The sequence below is a fragment of the Podarcis vaucheri genome, assembly GCF_965113315.1.
Source record: "Podarcis vaucheri genome assembly, chromosome: 7".
NCBI classification, from domain to species: Eukaryota; Metazoa; Chordata; class Lepidosauria; order Squamata; family Lacertidae; genus Podarcis; species Podarcis vaucheri.
In genome coordinates this window covers 21761032-21788364 of record NC_138765.1, presented here as the reverse complement: position 1 = coordinate 21788364, position 27333 = coordinate 21761032, and the positions used below count along the sequence as shown (strand labels likewise).

The window sequence follows — 27333 nt, the reverse complement described above, 5'->3', positions numbered from 1 at the left end:
CGTTTTCCCCTGGACCTTAGTCCACCTAGTTTCGTTTGCTGTGGGGCCACATGAACGGGCGTGTTGTGGGCACAGAAGAGATAATGTCCCGCTCATTTCAGTTTGTATGAACATGTTGTTTGGAAGAGTGTAATGCAGCACAAAACCCAAAGTAACATAAAACCCTAAGAAAATTTATTTTTATTTAACAAAGTTTTTATACACTGCTTGATTGTAGCAGAACCTCTAAGCAATTTACAAGAAATATTGAAATTATCAATAAAACCATTTGAAAACAACGAAAACAGTTAAAGATAATTAAAACATATAGTAAAAAAGATTAAAACATGTCAACATATTTTTGTCTGGATAGGCTTGTGAAGGGGCTTGCCTGTTTTCAATAGGCAGAGAATAAGTGTAGTCCTTGCCTTGCCACACTAAAAGGTCAATTTTGGTTAAGTGTGGGACGAGTAATATGCAGCATCTGTAACAGTGCAAGTTCCAGTGGTCAAATGGGCATATATGGGGTAAGGTGATCTTGCAAATAAACTAGTCTCAAGCCATTAAGGGTTTTACATACCACTAGTAACCTTGAACTTGGCCCAGTAACAAATTGGCAACCACTAAAGATCTCTGAGCAGAGGTTTTATATGCTGACAGGGTCTCACTCAGGATCTAGAGTGGTCACTTCGTGATGGGAGTTGTACTACAAAACATTTAGAGGGCACCAGGTTGACAAAGGCTGGTCTACAGCCGACAGGTCTGAGCTACATCTGGGTGACATGGGCAAATTGTGGAGGGGCAGCGCTGGCACAAAGCCTGAGGCTTTAAGTGTTGATCAAGATTGGAGGAAGGAGAAAAATGAAAGAGTTGGAGGCAGTATTAGCAACCCCCCACCATTTGAATGGTTGTCATGTTTTACATACTGGCCATGAGGAACAGCATCACCAAAATATGATCATAAGGTCAATTTTTGCCTCTTTCTTCACCCTCAGTCCTGTGGGAGTCTTCTTATGAGGCGATTTATTTGCTTATTTAACACATTTTTTCTATTGCTTTTCTATTTCCAAAACAGCTTACAGAAACAATGAATTGGGGTTATTTACTCCCTCTCACTAAATACTTTTCCAAACATGACTACCAGTTCTTGTCTAGCAATCCTACTTGTTGCACATACACTCCAAACCAGGAAAACTTGGGCAGTTGCTGATGGACTACGTCCTTGTGGAAGTAATAGCACTGACCCAAATGGCAGCTACAACCATCGAGGCCTGGTGGTACTCTCAGTACTTCTTTGACCAGCACTGTAGCCCAGGCAGCTGTGTAAAATCATTATTTTGCCAAAAAGCTGTCAAGATGGACTCACACAAATGCAAGACCTTTACCAAAAGCTTTTTATTGATTTGTCTGTTAGATTCAACTTGGTCTGGGTCAAGACATTGCTGTGAAACGCCCGTTGCCATGCCCCAAAGACAGCTGTAGCCTTGAACCAAGAAAGACTTTGCTGTGTACCTGGGGAGCAGCTATCACACATCAGATTGGAATGTGTTGTACCGTTTGGCAGAGGGACCCCTCTATGTATGCTATGTGACACTTTGAGTCAAATGTGAATAAGCTAGTGAAACAAACTGAAAACATCAAACAATGCAAATTCAAGGAAGCAGAGGCTAGCTAGTGACCGAACTTATGTACAATATCTGTGGGGCTGAAGCTCAGCATTTCTGAGCTGGTGAACCCAATCTGCTTTGCTGCAGGGAAGCACATTTCTTTAACAGCAAGAGGTGTTCCGTTGTGCTTGGGAGACCAGCTGCCTGTCCTATCCCTGGGATTCAGCCAGGGAGAAGCTGTTTCTGTCACGATACCAGTCCAGATATTGCCTCAGAGGGGTTGGCATCCAAAAGTGATCTCGATTCTAGGTTTCAGTAGGAGTGGATTTTAAAACGAGCTAAAAATATAAGGGAATAACAGAGCATTCAGCGCCTTGTATATTAAACAACAGTATTCCAAATCCCTTGCGGGGGTATACCCATACTTGAACATGCATCATAGTGGGCAATTCCAAACTGTGTATAGGCATTATTCTTAACAGGAGACACTAAAGAGCCATTGCTAAGGATGAATAAATCTGTCGAGGCTTGCCCACACTTCTACTCGTGTCATAAAATTTCTGTTTTTGAGCTATTTTAAGGGGAAATCGGGGAAATCAGCACTGCCAACATGGGCTGCCATACATCTGGAATTTCCCGAACATTTAGTTGATTTCTGCCTGGACACTGCTGACGGATGCAGTGTTCTGGATATGTCTGGGAAATTCTGGACGTATGGTAACCCTATTTCTAGGCATGGGTCAGAGTAGGTTTCCCCTTGGCCCGTTCCTGCATACAAAACATTCTTTCTACCACAGAGCTACGATGGTGAAGAAGCACTTTTATATCATTCTTCCCCAATCTGGTGCCTTCCAGATTCTTTGGACAACAACTCTAGGCAGCCCCAGCCAGGATGACCAGTGGTCAGGCTGTAGTCCAGACCACTTGGAGAGCACCAGCATGGAAAAGTCTGCTGGCTTTCAAGCAGTGCCATGGAAGTCTTCGTTTAGACTGAGTCTTGCTTCTAGGGAAAAACATATTGTGGAGAGGGGGAAGAAAGGAAGGATGTGAAGAGAAGAAAGCAAGAAAAGAGTTAAAAGGAAGCAAAGATGAAATAATGGAAGAAAGAAAAGAGGAGGAAAGAAGAGCAGAAATCATAGATAGAGAAAAGGAAATAAGTTTACCTTAACACCCTCAAGCATGAGCTACAATTTGACACACACCCCTCAATGGCAATGTGTTTACAGTTGAGGCCCAGTCTTCCATGATCAATAGGCCCCAATAAACTGTTCGTTCTTCTCCTTCTTCCTCCATGCTTGGGTCATGGGGTGCAACCTTGAGATGCTCAACAGAGCAGCATAAATAGCATCAGTAGAAACCTACTTTCTTAAACAACCAAGTATTCAGTTGCCATCATTTATGTCCCAGTTGCTTTTTTTTTGGGGGGGGGGGAGATTGCACCCTTGCCCATTGACTTAAGCAATGGAGATCATTAAATAGATTAGTGAAATAAGACATGCAAGCATTGGGGAAAAATTGATTAAGTTTCTGTCCTTACATACCATTTTGCATAGCTGTCGTGACTCGCCAGTGGCTAATGACCTCTGTAATGGTGTGCGCTACACTACCGTTGGGTAACCGCAAGTCATCTGCACCATTCCCATTGAAGTTTCCACAGGCTCCGAATACTTTGTTGGCCAGTTCACCACTGATGGCCACTGTCAGGTCTCCTCTGGTGCTATAGAGAACCCGCACACCTGATCTGTGTGCCACTGTCACCAAGTCCTGAGCCAGGCTTATCGATACTTCCTTCGAGGGCTGGACTGGAAGATGCACTGGGTGCCCATTAACCTATAACATGTAAACCAGCTGGTCATTTAGAACTACTACAGATGATAAAGACAAAACAAGGAGAACAACAATATAACTTTAGTGTGGTTGCTGGAGAGATATAGCTTCTGCTAAACTCACTGTTCTTCTCCATGATATGACCATGACCTACCCCTTAAGCCTCTGCATTGGATCCTGCAAGCTGCATCAATTTCAAGCTTTTGTCACAAAACTTCTAAAGCTCATGGCCTTAGACTACCACCCCTCCCTCCATTTTCTGTATCATACATCTAGCACATTTGCTAAGGAACCTTTCCAGAAATGTATGTGAATACACACATACCCATATATTTTGAAACTCTTATCAAAATTCCTTTCATTTTCCTTTGAATTTGTATAGAAGTTTCTCTTGAGAGGACCTTCGAATTCAACTTGAGTTTCAACTACGCCATTGCCTATGACTCAGAAGTGTACCTATTCGTTCATTCATTCACTCTTTCTGTGACACACACACTGAATTATGTCACTAGCCCCTAAGAAAACTACTGATAGTCTTATATATCCCTGGGCATTTTGTTTGAGCAAAACTACCCTTAAATTTGCTGATTCAGTGGCAATTCTTAACATCTTTTTTCTTTCTCTGATCTCTGTGCCCCTCCAATTCTATGCTCTACATTTTTCAATGCATTCAACTCTCCAGAGTTTTCATATAAAGCTTTCCTATATCAGACTAGTCTCATCCAACCTGCATCTCTATTGCCAACTGACTGTGTGGTGAGTGCTGAATGTGAAATGTGTGTATTTATGTGGGTGGGTATGGTGCATGCATGTGTGAAAGTGTAGAGTGGCTCCACCCCTTGTCAGTTATTGCTTTTCCTGCTATTGGCTTTGGCCCTGCCCACTTCTGGCATGAATCCTATGGAAGGCTGGCCAAATAGAATTAAGCCCACCCTTATAGAGTGTCTATTGCAACTGTATACGCTAATTTAATGCTCATTAGTTACAGCATTCCAGGATGGATAAATGAAAAGGATGACAAGTTAGTGGGAAGAGTGGGAGGTGAGATGGCGGTGTGTTGATTGGCAAGAAAGCTTATGTGGAAATAAGAAGTGGATACTGAAAGGTATAATGGCTGATAGAGTATGAGTTCTGTCAGCTTCCATTCTTTACTTCTTACCGTGACTGAGCTGTCCTGCTTCACCAGCACAATAAGCTTGTGGAAATAGATTGTGACAGTGACCACAAGGGGTGTGGGGCATGCAGGACATTTCTGCAGCTGAATCACCACCCGGAACCAAGATGTAGACTTGGCGTTGATGAGTGCGGAGATCTCATAGGACCCTACAGGGGGAACCTTTCCGGAGACCCCGTCGTAAGTTGTGAAGATGTGCCCCTGGGAAATGGTGCAATGGCCCTCTTGCCGGATACAAGTCCACTTGGCATTACTCAGGACACAGGTTTGTCCAGCTGCACATGGTAGCGGTGTGCACACGACCCGACCTTGACGATGGCAGGTACACTCCTCCCTGCAGTTGGCTGTGATCACCTTCACTCCAACCTGCCAATAAAAACACAGTGTTGAAAGCAGGTGACTCTTGCATTTTGCCATGTTTGAAATCATATAACGTATGGTGAGTTTATGTGGTATCTTCCATATGTTATCATCACAGTTCTGCTGACCCAACTGCAAATTTGTGTGTGTGTTTGACACAGAAAAAAAAAATACTTTCATCACATCATTGAGTAAAAACAGAAAAAAATAGTTGGTGCCTCCTAATTTCCAGTGGGAGCATATTCCAAAACATGAATGCCACCACACTGAAAGATCTGCCTAACAAACTTCAGGGGCGTGTGACACCCACAGACGTGCTTCTGGAACCTACACCACTCCCATTTCTGCCTCTACAACATTATTTCTTCCCGTTGCTCCATAAACATCCCAGCCTTCTGCTTCCTGTTGGAGCAAAACGCTTCTTCAGGTGTTATTTCCCCTTGGTGCAGAAGAATTCTTAACAAGAACAATCTGTGAGTGTGCAGCTGTGGTTATGCCTCTGTTTGTAAGTGTGCATGTTAAAGTTCTTCTTCTCCTTCTCTCTCTCTCTCTCTCTCTCTCTCTCTCTCTCTCTCTCTCACACACACACACACACACGCACACACACTAGCATCTCTTCCTGATCTTTGTAGAGAAACCACAGCCCAACTGAACAAAATGCCTTTAAATTCAAGCATTCCAGTTTAGCCAGCTTGTGTATTGGGATAACATGTTCTTGTTCTTTCAGAAAGTGCTTGTCACTTGCCTTAAACCATGTGCCCTGGTGAAAGCACCGGCATTGACTAATAGGCACACAATGATACCCAGCCATAAAGTAACCCTTTTTGCACTGGCAGCCTTCGGCACAGTTGCTAGAGCACTTGGTGATGCTGACTGCTTCTCTGCAACCTCTGGGGCAAGCTCTGACACAGATATCGTAGTGACTGTTGACTGGGCACTTCATAGCTGCAAGAAAGATTGGGGAAAATTAAGTTACTATAGGAAAGGGGAAGATGAGTGTGGATTAGGAACATAGGGAGCTAGGATACTGAGTCAGTTCAGACCATTTTGTCCATTTAGCTCAGTACTGTCTGCACCATGGATAAGAAATCACCATCCCACATGCCAAACTTGGCCAATCAAGGGTACAAATTTGAGCTGGACTCAGCTGCCTCACACCTGGCAACATATGGAGGCCAGATGGAGAATAGGAATTGGTAAATCTCACAGTTTTGTTTATTCCCAGTTCCTTGTTTTTCCCATCTTAAGTTCAGGTCTCCACCTTTCCATGTCAGTTTGCTTTTTTAAAAGTCATTGGGAAAACTCAACAACATTTCAATGTGATTTCTCCCCTGCCAACATGCACAATTTTGTATGCAGTTTTGCCTAACATGCACATTTTTGCAAAGTGATTTTCCCTAATATAAAGCATCTTTGTGAATTATTTCCCCCTAATATATGAACTTTTATGCACACTTTACTCTAGTATATGCACTTTTGTACACTGGGTTGCAGCACTGCATTTGGAAAATTACCATTGTTTTGCAAAGTACGAATTGGGATGTTACATGCTGCCGCTTCCATCACCAAGCCCAGACTATGAGCAGACAAGTTGGTAATACCTGTTCTTGGATGTATAGTTGAGATTGTTAATCGATACTAGTGTGCACAGATCAAGAAGGATGCTGGCAGGGGTTATGAAAGTGGGGTTAGGTGCCCGTGGCCTTAGAAAGCTAATTCTATAGGAGGACTTACGGCAGAATGCTGCTGTCCTCCAAGGCTTGATCTTGACGCCTGCAGCTTGACAGGCAGTGACGTAGGCATGGATAGCCCGACAGAGGATAACAGTGTTCCCTCTTGCTTTGCAGAGGTCATGCACGCAATTGTTGTAGAAGTCTGCAGGGTTGATGGTGGAAAAGCAGGCACTGAAAGGCCCATATGGGGCTTGAAGTATGCCACATTGACTGCTGTGTACATAGCTGGCCTTCCGGCTCTCTCTGCATGCACCACATACTGAAGCGGCACAATCATCTGCGCAGACAGCCGTGGGGACGTCCACTCTCCAAGCAGCTGCAAAGACTTGGACGCTTGAGGCTGGGTGGCCAGTGGGCAGGAAGAGGTCATCATTGGATCTGCCATTATAATTACCACATAGGCCACAGGTCTGGCCCTGATAGGTTTCAGGTACTCTGACAACAAGATGGTAGAGCTGGTCAAAAGAGACGAATAAGCCAAAGTCTGTCCGAATCACAATGTTGTCACCATGGTAGTACGCCCACATACCATCACTTACCAACCGGAAAGGTAAGTAGGTGGTTGCACCGTTGACCTGTGGCAGTGGAAAGTTAGTGAGAATCAGGCAGGCAGACAGTTTAAGACAATGGCCACTCCTCTGATGTGTCCAAACCAACATCTGATGTAGTTTCACCTTTTGCCCTTGTTTACTGGTCTGTTTTCTACGTATGTTCCTTATACATGAAAACCTAGCAATAGCTCATAGCATCCCTGAACACTAGGCTCTCCAGATTGCAAGCAGGGCCCATCACTGTACTGACACCTGCCCTGGACCCCTTGTGCTGGATGGCTTGGAGCCACTATTTTAGATTCCCTGTAATGTCAAAGCAGAAAATTAAAAAAGGTGTTGCCAAGCTGCCCAAACACCAGGGCTGTCTTAAGCATATGTGGCGCCGGGGTGCAAAGATCCACCCAGCACCCCCCCCCCGGTTGCCCAGTCCCAGGTGCGCATGAGGGCAGAGCTGGCCAGCCACCCAGCGTCTTGCTGGCTTGGTCGCCCGCAGCAGAAGAGCCCACCGCAGCACTCTGACTGGCGGGTGGGCTCTTCGCCAGACTCTCGGCTGGTGCCCCAAGAGCCCAGCGCCCAGGTGCCCCGCACCCCTAGCACCTATGGGTAATATGGCCTTGTCAAACACTAATTATAGTGCTGCTGCTGCTGCCAGCTTTGGCCACAGGGACTCACTAATGAAGTAGGGGGCCCACCTGTAGATACTTTCCCAAGGCCTCCCCCAAACCTAGATCTAGCCTTGCTAATATGACTATTGTATATTGATTGTTGCCCACCAGCCACACATCAGTTCTACTGTGCTCATCTTGAACATATATTGAATCGGACCATTGGTTCATCTAGCTCAGTATTGTCTACACTGACTGGCAGGAACCTTCCAGGGTTTCTCAGGGGTTTCTGCCAGCCCCAGATGTTGGGGATTGAACCTGGAACCTTTTTCATACAAGGCAGATTCTCTGCACTGAGCTACAGCCCATCCGCTGACTCCATCATTACGCATAGCTATATCATTACACAACCTCATTGCTGCAACCATTCACCCTATATATTCAACACCTCATGTCTTTTGACCAAGCAACCATGTTCCATTGCTCTCCGTTTCACAAAGGCTTACCAGGACAATGCCTCTCTTTTCCCGCAAGATGGAGATGGTGTTTTGATAAGCTGTGACTGACACGACCTTCGTCACAGAGACCTTGCCCCTGGACCGCCTCTCATTCTCCACGTTGACAGAGAAGGGCTGAAGGGAGGTCTTCTGCGTGCAGCTCCTAGCCAGGGTGTAGGTGCAATTGCTCTGGAGGTCAAATGTGGTGCCATCAAAGGTGAGATAGTGTGGGTCACCAGCCACATGACAAGAGCCACTCCTCTTGGGGGCAAGTGAGTGGCATTTCTGGACACCTTCCACCACACGGCATTCCTCATTAGGACCACAGGAGGAACGGTGGCAGTCCATGATGCCACCTACTTGGCATACACATCGCTCCTTGCAGAATCCGTTGAGATAGAAAGAGTCACCCGCCTTGTAGTAGAAGCCTTGGTGGACACAGCCACACTGGGAGATGGGAACACACTGGTCGCCACTCAGGACATAACCTTCATTGCATTCGCATCCCTCGTGGCATCTAGTAGTGCACGCTACTGGGTTAAAGAGGCTGAGACAAGTCACTGGGCAATTGCTGGTGCACACTTTATAGCGGCTGTTTGCGCTGCATTTAGGTGCTGGAGAGAGACAGGAAGACATTATTGACCTGGTGGAACTCCACTTAGTCTGGTGTCTTCTCCTAATCCCTCCAACCTAAAATGTAACTGTAGGAAGAGATACTAATTTTAGACATTTCCAAATCTTGTTTCTAACAGGGAGGTCTCCTGATCCTGACTCTAGGAATAAGTGCATAAGCTGAATCAGATCAAAATGTCCATCCAATTCAACATCCTATTTTCCACAAAGCCCAACCAGATTCTTCTGAGAAGTCCACAAGCAGAGGATGAAGAAACTGGTTTTCCCATCAGGCTCTCCAGAAACTGCTACCCAGATTTATATGAACTCTGAAACCTGGAGGTCGCCTATAGCTATCATGACTATCATTGATGATGAACATAACATATTACAATGTATTTATATACCACTTTTCATTCCACAGATAGTTGTCAAATCCCCATTGTGTGTATGCAAGTGGCAACCACCACATTCTGTAGCAACAAGTTCCATATATTGTGAACATATTCCCCTTATTTGTCCTGAATCACCTGCCAATCAGTGTGGACGACCTCAAGTTCTAAGTACTGAGAAAGGGAAAAACTTTCTATCCACTTTCTCCATCAAATAAAATAATTTTGAAAATTGGCCTGGGAGTTTATGTACTCATCATTCCTTGGCAGGAACTGGGGGTTCACTTTCTGCAAGGTTATTAACCATGAACTTACTACAGAAACTGGCAGACCTCCACTCATAGACCCTGGTGCCATATGCTTGGCAAGCTGCGGCATAGGAGGAGATGATGTGACAGACGGCATTTTTATTGGTCTTGTTGGAGCAAAAGTCAAAGACACAGTCTTTGAAATATGATTGAGGTGGCACCTTGCTGTGGCACTCCCTGAAAGGGCCACGCATGTCCAGCAGGAGGCCACACTCCTTGCTCGTCTTCTGTGAGTGTTCAATGTTCACAAGGTCTGCACAGGCCTCCTTCTCCTTCTCAATGCACCCTGGGATGTCCCGAACTTTCCAGCTTCGGCCAAAGTCCCCTGGGTTAGTTGTCAGAACTTGGCTGTGTTGCAGAGTCATGTCATCATCTGCCCGCCCATTGAAATTGCCACACAAGCCACACACGTCACCCCTGTAGGCTCCTGGCACCGTGAGACGGATATTGTTAGTCCCATCAAATGCGACAGTTAAACCAAAATCAGTTGTGATCACAATATCCCAGCCGTGGCGGTAGAGGGCAACTTTGTTGTATTCAATGTTGTAGGGCAGGTGGACCAACAAGCCATTCAACTGGAAAAGGTAGGTGAGGCAGGGAGAAAGAAAGAAAGAGAGAAAAGAATTTAGAGATGTTGTATGAAGCAGATGTGGGACAACACATGCTTTTCAGGGAAAAGGTCTTGCCTTCACTCAAATGGACCAGGTAGCAGTAGATGATGGGAAAGATTCTGCCTGCCAATCACTGTCTCAGAGCCACTGCCAGTCTAAGTAAACAGTAATGTGCTAGATAAACTTTCCCCAACTGGATGCTGTCCAGATGTTTTGGGCCATAACACTCATCAGTCCTAACCACCACAGCAAATAAATGAACACATAGTTGGACCACCTGTAGGTATTCAACTTGCAAGTCAAGATATTTGGGAACAAAAGAACACAAGAACAGCCCTGTTGGATGAGGACAATGGTCCATCTGATTCATTATTCTAGTTCCCAGAAGCCCCTGGGAAGCCTACAGGCAGGATACAAGTGCAACAGGGCTACTCTTCTCACTTGCACTTCCAAGCAACTGGTATTCAGAGGGATTCTGTCTCTAAGAGTGGAGGTAGAACATAGTCATCATGACTGGTAACCATTGATAGCTTTGTTCATGTATGCTACCTTGGATTCCATTACGGAAGAAAGTGTGGATATAAAAGAAAGGAAACAAAGAGGCAAATACATAAATGAAAATGGCGAGTTGTGCCCAGCCCTAGGAGAAGATACTATGGAGACAGAAGAACTTTGAAAGCTCCACATCAATACATAATTGTGAATAAACCATCCTGTTTGGGTTGCTTGCTCCTTTCATACTGAATAATCAACCTCAGAAATAAGAAGTGATTGATAAATCCAAGAAATTGCATGAGTTCTAGCAGAAGGGCAGAAGAAGTGCACTCACCAAGACTTTACTATGGCTGACTGTGATTGTAAAACCATAGACTTTGATCTCAATGGCTTTGGTGGCAGGATAATCCTTGTGTCCCTTCCTTTCATGCCGAACCAGGACTTGAAACTGGGTCAGGTTTGCTCTCTTGTGGCAGATTTCAACCAGGCGATAAACACAGGTCCCGTAGAAGTCATAGCGCAACCCATCAAAGGTGATGTAATGCAACTGTCCCACAGCAGTGCAGGTCCCATAGTAGGTGGGGTAGCACTTTCTCATGCCATTGACAACATGGCACCCTTCCATCTCCCTGCAACGGGACTCATGGCAGATCACTTTTTTATCTTGCGCCCTGCACAAGCAATGCTGATGGCACTGCTGGTCACCCCAGAACTGCTCATTGGGCGCATAGAGACGACCATGGTAGGCGCAGCCGCACCGGTTTTTGGGAATACACTTGCCACTATCCAGCACGTAGCCAGCCTTGCATTGGCAGGTCTCCACGCAGGGCAGGTGACACTGCTTTGGAGCATCAGGGTTGGTGCAGGTGGCAGGACATGCTGAGCCACAGGGCATGTATTGACTGTAGTCAGGGCAAGACATGGCTGCAGAAAGGAAAGCAGAGGTGAGCACATCCACTCTTCTTACATAAAGCCCTATATTTGCTTGATAGCAACATTTCGTCTAATACATTGAGGTTCTAAATCAGGGTACTCCTATCAGCTGGCAAGGCCAATGGCTAGGGATCATGGGAGCTGTAGTTCAAGAACATCTGAAGGGACATAGGTTTCCCATCCTTGCTGTAAGCTTATCTATCAAACTAAAGTAGCCATTTCCCCCCACAAGGTGGTTCAGGATTATTGAACTGCGGGAGAGCCTTTTAGCTAAATAGCAGGGTCAAATCTTTTTATTTTATTTTATGATAGTGTATTCCTGAATACACTTACTTAATATATGCCCATATATGTGCACAGTATTTCAGTATTTCAGTTATGAAACACATTCCCTTCTGGAACCACAGGTTGCATTACTGCAATGGGTCTATGCAGGGCTGAATTTGAGGTTAGTCTGGAAGCTTTAGCAAGTGCAAACTGTGGCAGTTCAATTGCTCACTTGGGCAGGATATTACCACCATGTTATGATGCAGCTGAAAGAATTGCACCGGCTGCCAATTAATACTGGGCTAAGTTCAAGGACTAGCTTACTTAGACGATCATCTCATCCCTTATATACCCAACTGATCACAGCACTCTCCAGGAGAGTGTTTCCTGCAGACATCATCTTATCAGGAGGACTATTCTGTCCAATATAGTAATTAGTCCTTTAGTGTCATAGCACCTACGCTTGGGAACTCCCTCCTATTAAATATTAAACAGGCACCACCTCTGTTATCTTTTGGTTCCTAGTGAACACCTGTCTCTTTGCACAAGCCTTTTAAGCAGAGATCGTTCCCAGTCTGCATCTGTGTTGGAAACTTTCTTATATATTTTAGATGTTTTAATGACTTTATCTTTTGTGCGTTTGCTTCCCTAGACTCCTTTGGGAGGAAGGGCAGGAAATGTACTTCACACGTAAATAATAAATACTACCATACGACCCTCATCTAGGTGCCCATAATTGCATAAGTAGCTCGATCCCTCTCTCCATGAATGCTCTGCAGTACTCACGGCAGCCGGCATGTTTTCTCCAGGCAGATATCACTGCCCCTTCTCTTTGGCAGGCATCAGCGTAAGTCTTCAGTGCTCGGCATAATATCTGCTTGTAGCCCTCAAAGGCACACAAATCAATCACACAGTCGTTCAAATAGGGCTTGGGGTCAATCAAGGCATGGCAATGTCGGAACGGGCCACCTCTGTGCTTAGTAAGCAGGCCGCAATAAGTCTCCGCTCTGTATCTGGTCGCCATCTCTGGAGAACAGCGCCAGCATTTGCCGTGGCAGCCATGACTGCATTGGCTATCACCATCTTCCACCTTCCAGCTCCTGCCAAACTCCACAGGATCGGTGGCAAAGCCTCCCAAAGATGTCATAAAGTCATCATTGGGGTCCCCGTTGTAGTTGCCACAGAGGCCGCAGATATGGCTCCGAAAGGCTGGAGTGACCTTCACCACTAGGTAATAGTTCCAGTCATAGTAAACTTTCAGACCAAATGATGTTTCCACAACCAGTTGGCCTCCTCTGTGGTATAAGGAGAGCTTCCCATTATGCATGCTTATGGGCAGGCGGGAGCGTACTTGGTTGACCTGGAAGCGGCAAAGGCAGATAAAAGAATGGTTTTCTTTAGTCAAGATTATATACACATACTCTGCAAATTAATTGAAGTGACGCAGCAGCATTCCCTCACCCGATGCCCTCCAGCTTTTGGGGACTCCAATTCCCATCTGCCCCAGCCAGTGTGGCCAATGGCAAGTGATGATGGGTGCTGGAGTCCCAACAACATCTGGAGGAATCCAGGTTTGCAAAGGCTGCGATGAAGCAAAACGCCAACATTTCTAGTGAGGTCAAACTTCTCTTTCAGGAAGTTTCTATTTAAAGAAGCAACTTTAGTTGTGATGCTGACTAATAAAGTAGAATCATTTGTGATCACGTGACTTCCAGGTGACGTGAAACAAGATTTTTAAAAGAAAGTCCCTTGCATATCTCCAGGTTCAAAAAAGGATCAAGAAGACTTTGTAGCTGGAGACTTGCTGCCAGTCAAAACAGGCAATACTAGGCCAGGTGGGAAAATAATCTGACTTTTCATAAGGCAGCTTCTTATGTTTCTGTGGCTCAGTCAGAACACGTTTACTTAAAAGCAACAACACCGAGAAAGGAGTAGGTCTGCATGAATCTGTCAGCTTCTCTTTTTTACAGGCTTAAGTTCACTTTGCTGCACTTCTGCTTCACTTTGCAATTCGTTTCTTTTAAAAAATAATGTTCTCACAAAGTTGTCAACATTTCATTGGTCATTTCTCCAAATATGCACATTTTTGCAAGCAGGTTTTTCTAACAACGCATTTTACCGCTTTTGGTGTTTTTATGCAGGCTTTCCCCTAATGCCACATTTTCGGCCCTTTTTTTTTGGTTGCAGAACTGCAATGCAAAATTCAGAGAATTGCAAATTTTGAAAGTGAGCTGCTTGAGTTTGCATATCATTTCAGAAAATGTGAACTTGGTAGGCTCGCATTAAAATATAAACAGAGCCATATTTATTCCTGATCCCTACGGATCCTTATACTTGGAATAGTCAAGTACTTTTGTGGGGAAGCACCCCGAGATGACAAATGCAAATTTGGAAAATCAGGGAGTGTCTGAAAAACTGTGAGAATAGCACAGTAAAAAAGGATGGTTTCAAATAAGTGGATTCTGACAAAGGTAGATAGGAGACAAAATCTCCACCACCTTCAAATGCATCAATTAAAAGAAAAAAGGTGCAGGAAACTGCTGGCCCTGCAGAGGCTGCTGAACCAATCTCTCTCTCTCTCTCTCTCTCTCTCTCTCTCTCTCTCTCTCTCTCTCGTAACCTACCCTGGAACGCTATAGTGAAGGACAGGTGTGTGAGAGAAATAAAATAAATAAGCAAACTGTAGCCCTCCAGTTGTTATCGGACTTCAGCTCCCATCAGCCCCAGCCAGCATGGCCAAAAGTCTGAAATGAGTGGAAGTCCAGCAACAACTATAGATTCCCAACCCCTGGCGCCACTTCCTCAGTTTTAATAAAACCACACAGAGATGGGCTCTTACTCTGACAAGGCCATATTCGTACTTGACCATGGTGATGTTGGAGCCATAGACAGAGATGGTGACCTGGCTGACGAAAGAGAACCGGGAGTTCTTCTGGCTCTTGGTGTAGATATGGAAGAAAGGTAGAGCCGAAGTGGGTTGGCAGGTCTTAACCACGGTGTAAGTGCAGGTACCTTGGAAATCGTAGCTGCGTCCGTCAAAGGTGTGGTAGTGGGGTTGTCCAGAGGCCCAGCAGATTGACTGGGCGGGCGAAACAGACACACACTTGGGGACACCATTCACAACTTTACAGGTTGTCCCTCTCTTGCAGTGAATTGTGCGGCATGCTTGTGCTGCTACTGGCACACATTTGGGCCATCCATTTATAACTTGACATACAGTTCCCCTTTGGCAATGGGTACTATGGCAGGAGCTCGACAGAGGGACGCACTGGGGCCAGGCATTCACAATCTGACAGACAGTCCCCACACTGCAGCGGAATTTGTCACAGGAAGGTGGGTTGTGCACACATTGGGGGAATCCATTAACAAGCCGACACACAGTCCCCACTTGACAATGTACAGAAGCGCAAGAAGGTGCTGCTGCTGGAACACATGTTGGCCGGCCATGTGCAATCTGGCACACCATTCCCTGTGTACAGTGAGTTTTGTTACAGGAAGACAGAATGGGTACACAAGTTGGCAAGCCACTGATGACCTCACAAACAGTCCCTCTTTGACAATGTGCTCTGTCGCAGGATGGTGGGACAGCAACACATCTGGGCCAGTAGTCCACAATTTTACAAACTGTCCCATCTTGGCAACGGAAGTGGTCACAGGAAGGAGGGCTCGGAACACATTGGGGCCAACCGGAAATCATGTGACACACTGTCCCTGCACTGCAACTGAATTTTGCACAGGAAAGTGGGCTGGGAACACATTGGGGCCCACCAAAAACCTTTTGACATACAGTCCCGATGTTGCAGCTGACATTTCCACAGGAGGGTGGGATGGGAACACATGTGGGCCAACCAGAAACAATTTGACACACAGTCCCTGCACTGCAGCTAAATTGGTCACAGGAGGGTGAAATTGTAACACATCTGGGCCAACCATAAGCCATTTGACACACAGTCCCTGCACTGCAGCTGACATTTCCACAAAATTGTGAACTGGAATGGGGAACGCATTTGGGCCAACCACTACTGATCTCACATACAGTCCCTTCTTTGCAATGGAACTTGTTACAGGAAGGCGAGATGGAAATACACCTTGGATGCCCTTCATATATCTCACACACAGTCCCTGCATGACAGCTGATTTTTTCACAAGCAGGTGGGATCATACGGGCAACACATTTGGGCCAACCACTGCTGATTTCACAAACTGTCCCTTCTTTGCAATGAAAATTGTCACAGGAAGGTGAGACAGAAATACATCTTGGATGCCCTTCATATATCTCACACTTGGTCCCTGCACGGCAGCTGAATTTTTCACAGGATGACAAGCTGGAACGGGGAACGCATGTGGGCCAACCACTACTGATCTCACATACAGTCCCTTCTTTGCAATGGAACTTGTCACAGGAAGGTGATACGGAAATACACCTTGGATGCCCTTCATATATCTCACACTTGGTCCCTGCATGACAGCTGAATTTTTCACAGGAAGCTTGGCTGGAACGGGGAACGCATGTGGGCCAACCACTACTGATCTCACACACAGTCCCTTCTTTGCAATGGAACTTGTCACAGGAAGGTGAGATGGAAATACATCTTGGATGCCCTTCATATATCTCACACTTGGTCCCTGCACTGCAGCTGATTTTTTCACAAGAGGACAAGCTGGAATGTGGAACACATTTGGGCCAACCACTACCGATCTCGCACACAGTCCCATCTTTGCAATGGAACTTGTCACAGGAAGGCGAGATGGAAATACATCTTGGATGCCCTTCATATATCTCACACTTGGTCCCTGCACTGCAGCTGATTTTTTCACAAGAGGACAAGCTGGAATGTGGAACACATTTGGGCCAACCACTACTGATCTCACATACAGTCCCTTCTTTGCAATGGAAATTGTCACAGGAAGGCGAGACGGAAATACATCTTGGATGCCCTTCGTATATCTCACACTTGGTCCCTGCACTGCAGCTGAATTTTTCACAGGAAGCTGGGTTGGAATGGGGAACGCATGTGGGCCAACCACTACTGATCTCACATACAGTCCCTTCTTTGCAATGGAACTTGTCACAGGAAGGCGAGATGGAAATACATCTTGGATGCCCCTCGTATATCTCACACTTGGTCCCTGCACTGCAGCTGGCTTTTTCACAGGATGACAAGCTGGAACGGGGAACGCATGTGGGCCAACCACTACTGATCTCACATACAGTCCCTTCTTTGCAATGGAACTTGTCACAGGAAGGCGAGACGGAAATACATCTTGGATGCCCTTCGTATATCTCACACTTAGTCCCTGCACTGCAGCTGAATTTTTCACAGGAAGCTGGGTTGGAATGGGGAACGCATGTGGGCCAACCACTACTGATCTCACATACAGTCCCTTCTTTGCACCGGAACTTGTCACAGGAAGGCGAGATGGAAATACATCTTGGATGCCCCTCGTATATCTCACACTTAGTCCCTGCACTGCAGCTGACTTTTTCACAGGATGACAAGCTGGAACGGGGAACGCATGTGGGCCAACCACTACTGATCTCACATACAGTCCCTTCTTTGCAATGGAACTTGTCACAGGAAGGCGATACGGAAATACATCTTGGATGCCCCTCGTATATCTCACACTTGGTCCCTGCACTGCAGCTGAATTTTTCACAGGAGGACAAGCTGGAATGGGGAACACATTTGGGCCAACCACTACTGATTTCACAAACTGTCCCTTCTTTGCAATGGAACTTGTCACAGGAAGGCGATACGGAAATACACCTTGGATGCCCTTCGTATATCTCACACTTGGTCCCTGCATGACAGCTGAATTTTTCACAGGAAGCTTGGCTGGAACGGGGAACGCATGTGGGCCAACCACTACTGATCTCACATACAGTCCCCTCTGTGCAATGGAACTTGTCACAGGAAGGTGAGATGGAAATACATCTTGGATGCCCTTCATATATCTCACACTTGGTCCCTGCACTGCAGCTGATTTTTTCACAAGAGGACAAGCTGGAATGTGGAACACATTTGGGCCAACCACTACTGATTTCACAAACTGTCCCTTCTTTGCAATGGAACTTGTCACAGGAAGGCGAGATGGAAATACACCTTGGATGTCCTTCGTATATCTCACACTTGGTCCCTGCATGACAGCTGAATTTTTCACAAGAGGACAAGCTGGAATGTGGAACACATTTGGGCCAACCACTACTGATTTCACAAACTGTCCCTTCTTTGCAATGGAACTTGTCACAGGAAGGCGAGACGGAAATACATCTTGGATGTCCTTCGTATATCTCACACTTGGTCCCTGCACTGCAAGTAACTTTTTCACAGGATGACAAGCTGGAACGGGGAACGCATTTGGGCCAACCACTACTGATTTCACATACAGTCCCTTCTTTGCAATGGAACTTGTCACAGGAAGGTGAGATGGAAATACATCTTGGATGCCCCTCGTATATCTCACACTTGGTCCCTGCACTGCAGGTGAATTTTTCACAAGAGGACAAGCTGGGGCGGGCAACACATTTAGGCCAACCACTACTGATTTCACAAACAGTTCCCTCTTTGCAATGAAACTTGTCACAAGAAGGTGAGATGGAAATACACCTTGGATGCCCTTCGTATATCTCACACACAGTTCCTGTACTGCAGGTGAATTTTTCACACGAGTTTCTAATGGGAATGCAGGTGGGCCAGTCATCAACTAATTTACAAAGTGTTCCTTCTTTGCACTGGATTTTGTCACAAGAGGCTGGGATTGGAACACACATTGGCCAACCATCTATAATTTCACAAGTAGTCCCATCCCTGCAGCCGAGTTTGTCACAGGTGGGTGGGATAGGCACACACTGAGGCCAACCATCAACCATTTTACAAGTTGTCCCCTGACTGCAGTGGATTTTGTCACAGGACGGTTGGATTGCTGTGCACTGGGGCCAACCTTGGATGATTTTACAAACGGTCCCTTGTCTACAGTAGACGTTTTCACAGGAGTGAGGGGCTGGAACACATTCTGGCCATCCGTTAACTGTTTTACAGATGGTTCCCACTTTACATTGCAACTTGTCGCAGGTGGGAGGGATGGGAATGCATTTGGGCCTTCCATCAATGAATTTGCAAGCAGTCCCCTCTGCACATTTTGTTTTCTGACATGAAGATGGCAAAGGCACACACGTGGGCCAGTTATGCACTATTTCACATACAGTTCCTTGTCTGCATTTATATCTGTCACAGGAAAGCGGGATGGGTATGCATGTTGGCTTGTCGTCAACCATTTCACACACGGCCTCTTCTGTGCAAACAAAGGACGCGCACGACGTTGGTTTATCTGGGATGCACATCGGCCAGCCATTGACAATATCACACACTGTTCCCGTTTTGCATTCAGTATTCTCACAGGAGTGCGGCAGGGGCACGCAGCTGGGCCACCCGTTCACCATTTCGCAGACATTTCCCACTGCGCACTGGATTTTGTCACAGGATATGACGGTGGGCACACACTTGGGCATGCCATCGGTGATCTCACAGATTGTTCCTTCTTTGCAGTGAATGGTGCCACAGGAAGGTGCAACGGGCACGCAGGCGGGAATCCCATTAGCTATCTTACATACTGTCCCCTGCTTGCAGTGAACTTTGTCACAGGACGGTAGGACGGGTACACACCTGGGCAAGTTGTTCACAGTCTTGCATTCAGTGCCAGCCACACAATTTAAATTGGCACAGGATGGCCCTGGGACACACTTAGGCCAACCATCCACAATATTACACATAGTCCCTTGCTCGCAGACGGTATGCAGGCAGGATGGCGGCAATCGGACACATGTCGGGTAGCCATCGATCACCTCACACATGGCCCCTTTATCACAAAGAAGGACACCGCATGATGCTGTTACTGGGACACATTTAGGCTGACCATGGACAACCTCGCATTCAGTCCCAACTTCACATTGGACTTTGTGGCAGGAAGGCTGGTGGGGCACACACTGGGGCCAGCCATTGATGAGGCTGCACACTGTTCCCGGCTTGCATTGAGTATTCTCACAGGATGCCGGTGCTGGGATACATTTAGGGAAGCCATCAGCTAGGTCACATATTGACCCTTCTTGGCACTGGACTTGATGACAAGATGGTGGGTGAGGGACACACCTGGCATGGCCCTCTACTATCTTGCACACTGTCCCCTCTTGGCATTGGATGGTATTGCAGGTCTGAGGTTCTGGGACGCATTGTGGCTGATTGTGCGTAATGCTGCATACGTATCCCTTTCCACAACTCGTTCCACTGCAGGGGATGGGATGAGGGCTCAGTGGAGGCAGGGCTGCTAGAAAACACAAAGAATCACTGAGGGTAAATGGAAGAGCTATCAGTACAGAAATATCTTGGAAGGCCCAGAAAGACATGAAAGAGAAAAGGAAATAATAGGCTATGAAATAACGCCCTGTTCCACAGAATCTCAAAGCCTGTCCCCCACCACCAACCATTTCTGTACATCGTGGGTGAGGAACCTGTGGCCTTCCAGATGTTGTTGGGCATCAGCTCCCATCAGCCCAAGCCAAGCATGACTGATGGAAAGGGATCATGGGAGTGCAGGTTTCTTCATATAGCACTGTCCTCCCTTCTTTCCTCCCATATCAACCTACCTGTGCACTCAGATAATAAGAGAAGGCTCTTTGTGTTCAGCCCTAAGGAGAAGTAGGTCATGTAAGTACAAAAGCACATAGAAACATAGCAAGCAGCCTCCTACAAAGCCAGACCATTGGCCCAACCAGCTCAGCATTGTCCACACTGACTGGATGTGGCTCTGCAAAAGTTTCAGATAGGGAGTCTTTCCCAGCCTTAGCAGGAGAAACCAAGGATTGAGCCTGGGACCTTCTGCATGCAAAGCAGTTCTTCAAGCACTTCCTCTTTGCCTTTGCCTTACACTTTTGGTGCCTCTCACTCCCTTGCTAGCTGGCTGATCAGTTGGAACTGTTGCTTGCAGAAGGTGGTCAGTTCTAGGCCATTTGCAGATGGTGCCTATGTTCCAGGCTCAGTCCTTGGCACCTCTGCTTACAAGAGTCAGGTAACAGGAGTTGGGTAGGGCCCTGCAGCTCTGCTGCCAAGGAAAGCAGATCGTTCTGGACTAGGTGAGCAAATGGTCTGACATGTCATAAGATCACTTCTGTTTCCCTTTTTGGCAAAATTGCGTGATGTACCTGTGCTCTTCAACCTTGGGTCCCCAGCTGTTGTTGAACTACGACTGCCATCATCCAAAGCCGACTGGGGATGATGAGATATGGGATACAGCAATATCTGGACACCCAAGATGGGAGAACACAGCGCTCCATGACACTGTTCTCAGACTTCCATAATTCCCTTACTAAAGCAGCCTAAATGTTCCATAGTAGCAGTTTAATCCTTTGATCACTCACTTGTCAGAGAGAATCCAGAAAATGGAATTGCCAATCTATTGCATTCCAGTGTTTTCTGAGTTCCCCATCCACCTTTTTCAGACCTGATTTGCATCAATTTTTAAAATTAAAAATGCAACAGAGTGCACAGGTAATGTTACTGAAGCTTTTCAGGGCTAATGCCCTTTTAATTAGAAATTTCCTTCTTGGATCTTATGCTTCCTGCTCAGTAGGGATATGGCATTATAGATTTATTTTATTGTGAAAATTTCTAGACTGCTTGATGTGTGTGTGTATGTGTGTGTGTGTGTGTTTGTAGGCTGTACACAGTATTCAGTGAAAGTGAACATGTAATAAAATCATTAAGCAAATCATAAGTACATTTAACATTGAATTTCTTAGCTCCTGTTCTCTCAAGGGAGGCAATCTTTGCTCATTGGTTTGCTCTCATTCTTTTTCTTTTCTTTTCTTTTTGTCAACCGCAATTTATAAAAAAGAAAGAAGTGAGGAAATGAAGAATCAAAGCCCCTCTGATTAGAACAGGAACTAATTAATTAAGAAGCTTTTAAGAGGCAATTCCTCTCTAATACTACAGTTGGTAGGAGCCACACAGAGGGAACTTATTTATAAAATCGTAGGAATATTTACTGAAAGAGGCGTCTGAATAAACATTATTGTAGGATCTTGGCCTTGCTGGTGGGCAGGGTCCCCCCCCAGCCAGAACTCATTAGAACTCAGCTCTGTCACCTTTCAGGTGGGTGCCATTGCCATTCTAAGAGCATGAGGGAGGCGTTCATGGTGAATTTTGGCACCTCTTTTTCTAGAAAAATAACATTGCTGGTGGGCTTTGCTAAATTTAGTAATAGCATTAAATACTTCATGGAATGACCATTTTAATCGCTCTTCCAGCTGACTGGGTACAAGCAATACCTTAGCAGTGCTACATGGCTCTAGTGCAGAAGCAAACTTTGCCTTAATTGTGCTCAGACTGAAAAAGACACAATAGCTCCTGCACCAGAGACTGGACACTGGTGGTCTTCCAATAGTGGCTGAACTACAACTCTTGCCATCCCTGGTCATTGGCCATGTAGTTGAGAGTTGGAGTCCAACAACATATGGAAGGCCACAGCTTCCTTACCTCTGGGATATGGTGATATAGGTTAAGAAGAAGAAATAGATATGGCAGCTGGAGATGACTTTGAGATCTTGGATACATCAGGGGAACTCTGGATGTGCAGCATGTAACAGGAAGGATGGAAAGGAGGAAGGAAGGCAGGACTTACAATGGATGGCAAAGGCCACAGAGCCATAGCTATTGTGTGGGGCGACCCCAATGCTCAGAAGGCTGAAGGTAGACTTGGGGTGTTCTACAAAGTGCATTGCCTGGTGCCCACTGAAGATGAACTCAGTCCAGGAGTAGGAAGTGCCTGGTATGACCCGCCAGTGTGCATAATGCAGTGGTTGTTTGTCTAAGGTAATGCTCTGGCACGTTCTGCTCTCTGCGACAATGAGTCCCAGGTTGTGGAAGCCTTCCTGACCCAGGATGCCGTAGGATTTGGAGTAGTCAGACATTGCAGGGACACCAGAGAGGAAGGGGTCATAGGGAACACCCTCTTTGACCCCTCCTGTGGCGTAGAACAGCACTTGGACCCCCACATTGGAAGAGATGTACAGGGGCTTTTGGGCTCTCACTTCAACTGCAATCACCTGCCCATCTTGCAAATGGTGCTTGGCATAATGGGTGCCAGAACGGATTTGGAGGTGTGTTGTCTGGCAAGCAGCCACATAGGCCACATCGTAATTGGTCTGGAAGGGCAGTGGGGCTACCAAGAATTCTTTGCCCCATTTCCGGGTGGACAGCAGCTGCTCAGAAACATGCTGGCAATTGTCATGTGCCCAAATGCAACTGTGGCCAGACAAGACTACAACCGGCTTGTGAGAGACCACTTTGGTGCCAGAAAGGTCCTGGTGGCTTTGGATCTGGACAGCTTGGTAAGCTTCAAGGGAGATAACGAGCTTGCTTCCTGGCCCATAAGTCACCCCATGGAAAGTCACTTGGCCGGTGACATAGATGAAGACTTGAGTAGGGTCCTGGCTGGATACCACGGAAAACTCCTGGAACCCTTTGGAAGGCTCTCCAAGGGGTGTAACCACGTAGTGAGTATTCCCAAGTAAATACCTGGGGTAGACAACTGTGGTGGCAATTGAGTTGAGTTTGGAGCTAAGTGAGAGGACCGTGACATCATGGGAGGCCCTGACGATGACGGCAGAGTGGAATTTGTTGCTTCCAACCATTTCGACGTTACTTGGCAACAGTACTGGCACGGTCTCACCACGCTTGACAGCAAAGTCCCTCAGGAACTTGGTCTTGTAGATGGCAACAGTGACAGAGGTGCCGTCTTTTAGGCCAGTGACGAAGAGTTTGAAACTGCCATCCTCAAAGCTTTTCTGCAACCCGTTCTGCATGAAGGCTGTTATGAAGTGCTTCCCTTGGGTTCGCCCAGAAACTCTACCTAAAGAGATGAGAGAGGGATGCATTTGCTGAAATAATTGAAAATCAAAATGGCTCTCAAGGCAGTATTCTGCCTCTGAAGGTAAAACCAAGCTGAAGGTTTATATATCCCAGCCTACTGTTCTCACAGTGGCAAACCTGATGCCTATGGGAAGACAGCGAGCTGTACTGTTTTCAGGGGCTGCTAAACCATTTTTATTCTAGCAAGCCTATCCAGGTATGTAACTGCAACATTTGTAATAATTACTGGTTTTATTTTGTACATTATTATTATTATTATTATTATTATTATTATTATTATTATGACTTACTAGTCACTTGTTACCTAAAGAGCTCAAAGTGACGTGCATGATAGATTGCAGGTTGCACATGGGCCCCAAAGCATTTTAATCTATAGTTTTCTGTTAGAACACAAAAGTTTATAGCCATGACTATACTTACCACACAGAAGAGCGATCCAAACCCATAGAAGCAACATTTTGATCATACTTCAGCCTGGAATGTAAAAATATAAAACATCTATTGGAATTCCGGAATAAGCTGTATTCAGCACTAACGTTGGGTTATTCATGGTTCCATACCCTCCAACATTTCTCCATTGAAAATAGGGATGTCCCATTTCATAATGATAATTTTACTATTTATACCCCACACATCTTACTGGGTAGCCCCAGCCACTCTGGGCAGCGTCCAACATATATAAAAACATAACAAAACATTAAACATTTTTTAAAGACCCTTCCCTATACAGGATTGCTTTCTGATGGCTCAGGGGTAGGGTAACTCCATACTGTCCAACATTTCTCCAGTGAAAATAGGGACATCCTAAGGAAAAGTGGAGCATTCTGGGATCAAATCAGAAACTGGGACGGCTTCTCTAAATCAGGGATGCTCCTGGAAAATAGGGAAACTTGGAGGGTCTGCGGGTTTTCGACATGGGGGAGCAGTTTTGATAATGTTTGTGCCACTGAGGCACAAACTACACCAGTAAGGCTCACTGACCATAATGGGGCTTACTTCTGAGTAAACACAAACTGTATCAGTAAAATCCTGTGTACGTTTATTCAGAAGTGGTCCCGATGTGTTCCGTGTGACTCAGACCCTCCAAGTATTTTCCTGGGACAGTCCCAGACTTACAGAAGCCATTCTTGTTTCTGATTTCATCCTAGAATGTCCCGCTTTTCCTTAGGATGTCCCTACTTTCATCAAAGAAATGTTGGAGGGTATGGTACGGTGTCTCTATTTCATCAGAGAAATATTGGGAGGGAATAGAGTTATGCAACCCCCAAGCCATGTGAAGGTAGCCCTGCATAGGGAAGGTTTGTTTGTTTGTTTTTTTTTAAAAAAAGTCTAACGTTTTATTATGTTTTTATATATGTTGGAAGCCACCCAGAGTGGCTGGGGCAGCCCAGGCAGATGGGCGGGGTATAAAAAGGAAAATTCTTATCCTTATTTTTATTATTTACAGTGGCACCTCGGGTTACAGACGTTTCAGGTTACAGACTCTGCTAACCCAGAAATAGTACCTCAGGTTAAGAACTTTGCTTCAGGATGAGAACAGAAATCATGCAGCAGCGGTGCGGCAGCAGTGGGAGGCCCCGTTAGCTAAAGTGGAACCTCAGGTTAAGAACAGTTTCAGGTTAAGAACGGACCTCCAGAATGAATTAAGTTCTTAACCCGAGGTACCACTGTAATAGGACAGCCCTATTTTCTTTGGAGAAATATTGGAGGATATGTAGGACTTCCTGCCTAGTAAGAGTGTTTAGGATCACAGCCTAATACCTTACCTTTTCTGAGATGAGAACAGATACAAAAAAGAAGCTTCCTTGGGCTGTGTATGGACAATCATTTCCTTATAGAAACAGAACATTCCCTGCCCCTTTGCACTATTCTGGCACCGACCCAGAACTATGATTAGCAGCTTCATATATGTGCAAACATAAAGTGGGGGAAGAGGGTTGCTGTAGGGGGAAATAGCCTGTCCATTGTTCCCAATTGTAGCATACCCTCCAACATTTCTCTGATGAAAATAGGGACGTCCTAAGGAAAAGGGACGCGGGTGGCGCTGTGGGTTAAACCACTGAGCCTAGGACTTGCCGATCAGAAGGTCGGCAGTTCCAATCCCTGCAACGGGGTGAGCTCCCATTGCTCGGTCCCTGCTCCTGCCAACCTAGCAGTTTGAAAGCACATCAAAGTGCAAGTAGATAAATAGGTACTGCTCCAGCAGGAAGGTAAATGGCGTTTCCGTGCACTGCTCTGGTTCGCCAGAAGCGGCTTAGTCATGCTGGCCACATGACCCGGAAACTGTACGCCGGCTCCCTCGGCCAATAAAGCGAGATGAGCGCCACAACCCCAGAGTCGGTCACGACTGGACCTAATGGTCAGGGGTCCCTTTACCTTAAGGAAAAGGGGGATCAAATAAGAAACTAGGATGGCTTCTGTAAATCCAAGACAATCTCTAGAAAATAGGGATACAGTGGTACCTCGGGTTACAGGCACTTCAGGTTACAGACGTTTCAGGCTACAGACTCCCCTAACCCAGAAATAGTACCTTGGCTTAAGAACTTTGCTTCAGGATGAGAACAGAAATCACATGGCAGTGGTGCGGCGACAGCAGGAGGCTCCATTAGCTAAAGTGGTACTTCAGATTAAGGACAGTTTCAGGTTAAGAACAGACCTCCAGAACGAATTAAGTTCTTAACCCAAGTTACCGCTGTACTTGGAAGTTCTGTTGTAGTACTTGTGTGGGCCAGGCACCCCTTCCCCCACGTCCAGAAAGAACAGACAGAACAACATCACTTGGGGTCAAATCAGGCTAAAACTTTATCGATTCCAGATGTAAAGGTTTGGCATAGGCAATGGGTATAACAATTGCAACTCCAGCCCACCATCCCGAGCCACATCGATCTGATTCAGAGAGATTTGAGAGGCATCCAAGCTAAAGCAGCTTCCCTTTGATTCACTCCAAACAATCTAGATCATCCTGGAGCCTCACAAACCATTCAGAGTTTCAGAGGCAATGGGAGAGGCAAACCGTGTGCCAGCAAAAGTGACAATGTTTCTCCTTAAACTTTCCATATAAGGAAAAAAAGAACTAGGGTGGGACACATACAGAGGGAGAGAGATTAGTGGTGTACTTTTGTGACTGACAGCTTTGGCTTCCAACTGGAGAATAGTTTTATCAGGGGCTCTCCTTTTTACTTTCGATCACAGGGCAAAGGGAATTTGAACAAGGTTGCTCCTGTGCCAGCTGCTGCCTGTTCAGCAGGGGACTACAGCTGACAACTCCCCAAGTAGGCATTTGAAGTTCCACCAAGTCCAAACAACCTAGGTCAATCCAACCAAGCATGTTTCCCCTGGCTGCTTGGTAGAGCAGAGGGTAAGGCATCCCTTCTTGCTAAAGGCAGTGGAGGACCTGGGCATCTCAAATTCCAGCAGTGCTCTGTGCGACACCAAATTCACCCCCCTCCCCACCTCTT

At 46.1% G+C, this 27333-nt stretch overlaps 2 protein-coding genes across 2 annotated transcripts; both read right to left on the bottom strand.

Moving 5' to 3' along the window:
• Positions 1-535: 535 nt before the first annotated feature.
• LOC309537075 (IgGFc-binding protein-like) lies at positions 536-13388 on the bottom strand. The gene is made up of 9 exons (XM_082231479.1): positions 12738-13388; positions 11086-11675; positions 9653-10220; positions 8343-8947; positions 6682-7255; positions 5693-5892; positions 4573-4953; positions 3128-3416; positions 536-1924 (listed from the first exon to the last, which is right to left on the bottom strand). The coding sequence occupies exons 1-9, from the start codon at positions 13276-13278 to the stop codon at positions 1899-1901; spliced, it is 3774 nt and encodes a 1257-aa protein (XP_082087605.1). The 5' UTR covers positions 13279-13388; the 3' UTR covers positions 536-1898.
• Positions 13389-13716: 328 nt separating this feature from the next.
• Positions 13717-23808, bottom strand: LOC309537586 (uncharacterized protein; the record flags this gene model as incomplete). The annotated part of the gene is made up of 4 exons (XM_082232482.1): positions 13717-13755; positions 14791-15030; positions 17500-20273; positions 22626-23808. The coding sequence occupies 4 exons, from the start codon at positions 23806-23808 to the stop codon at positions 13717-13719; spliced, it is 4236 nt and encodes a 1411-aa protein (XP_082088608.1).
• Between the last annotated feature and the right edge of the window lie 3525 nt (positions 23809-27333).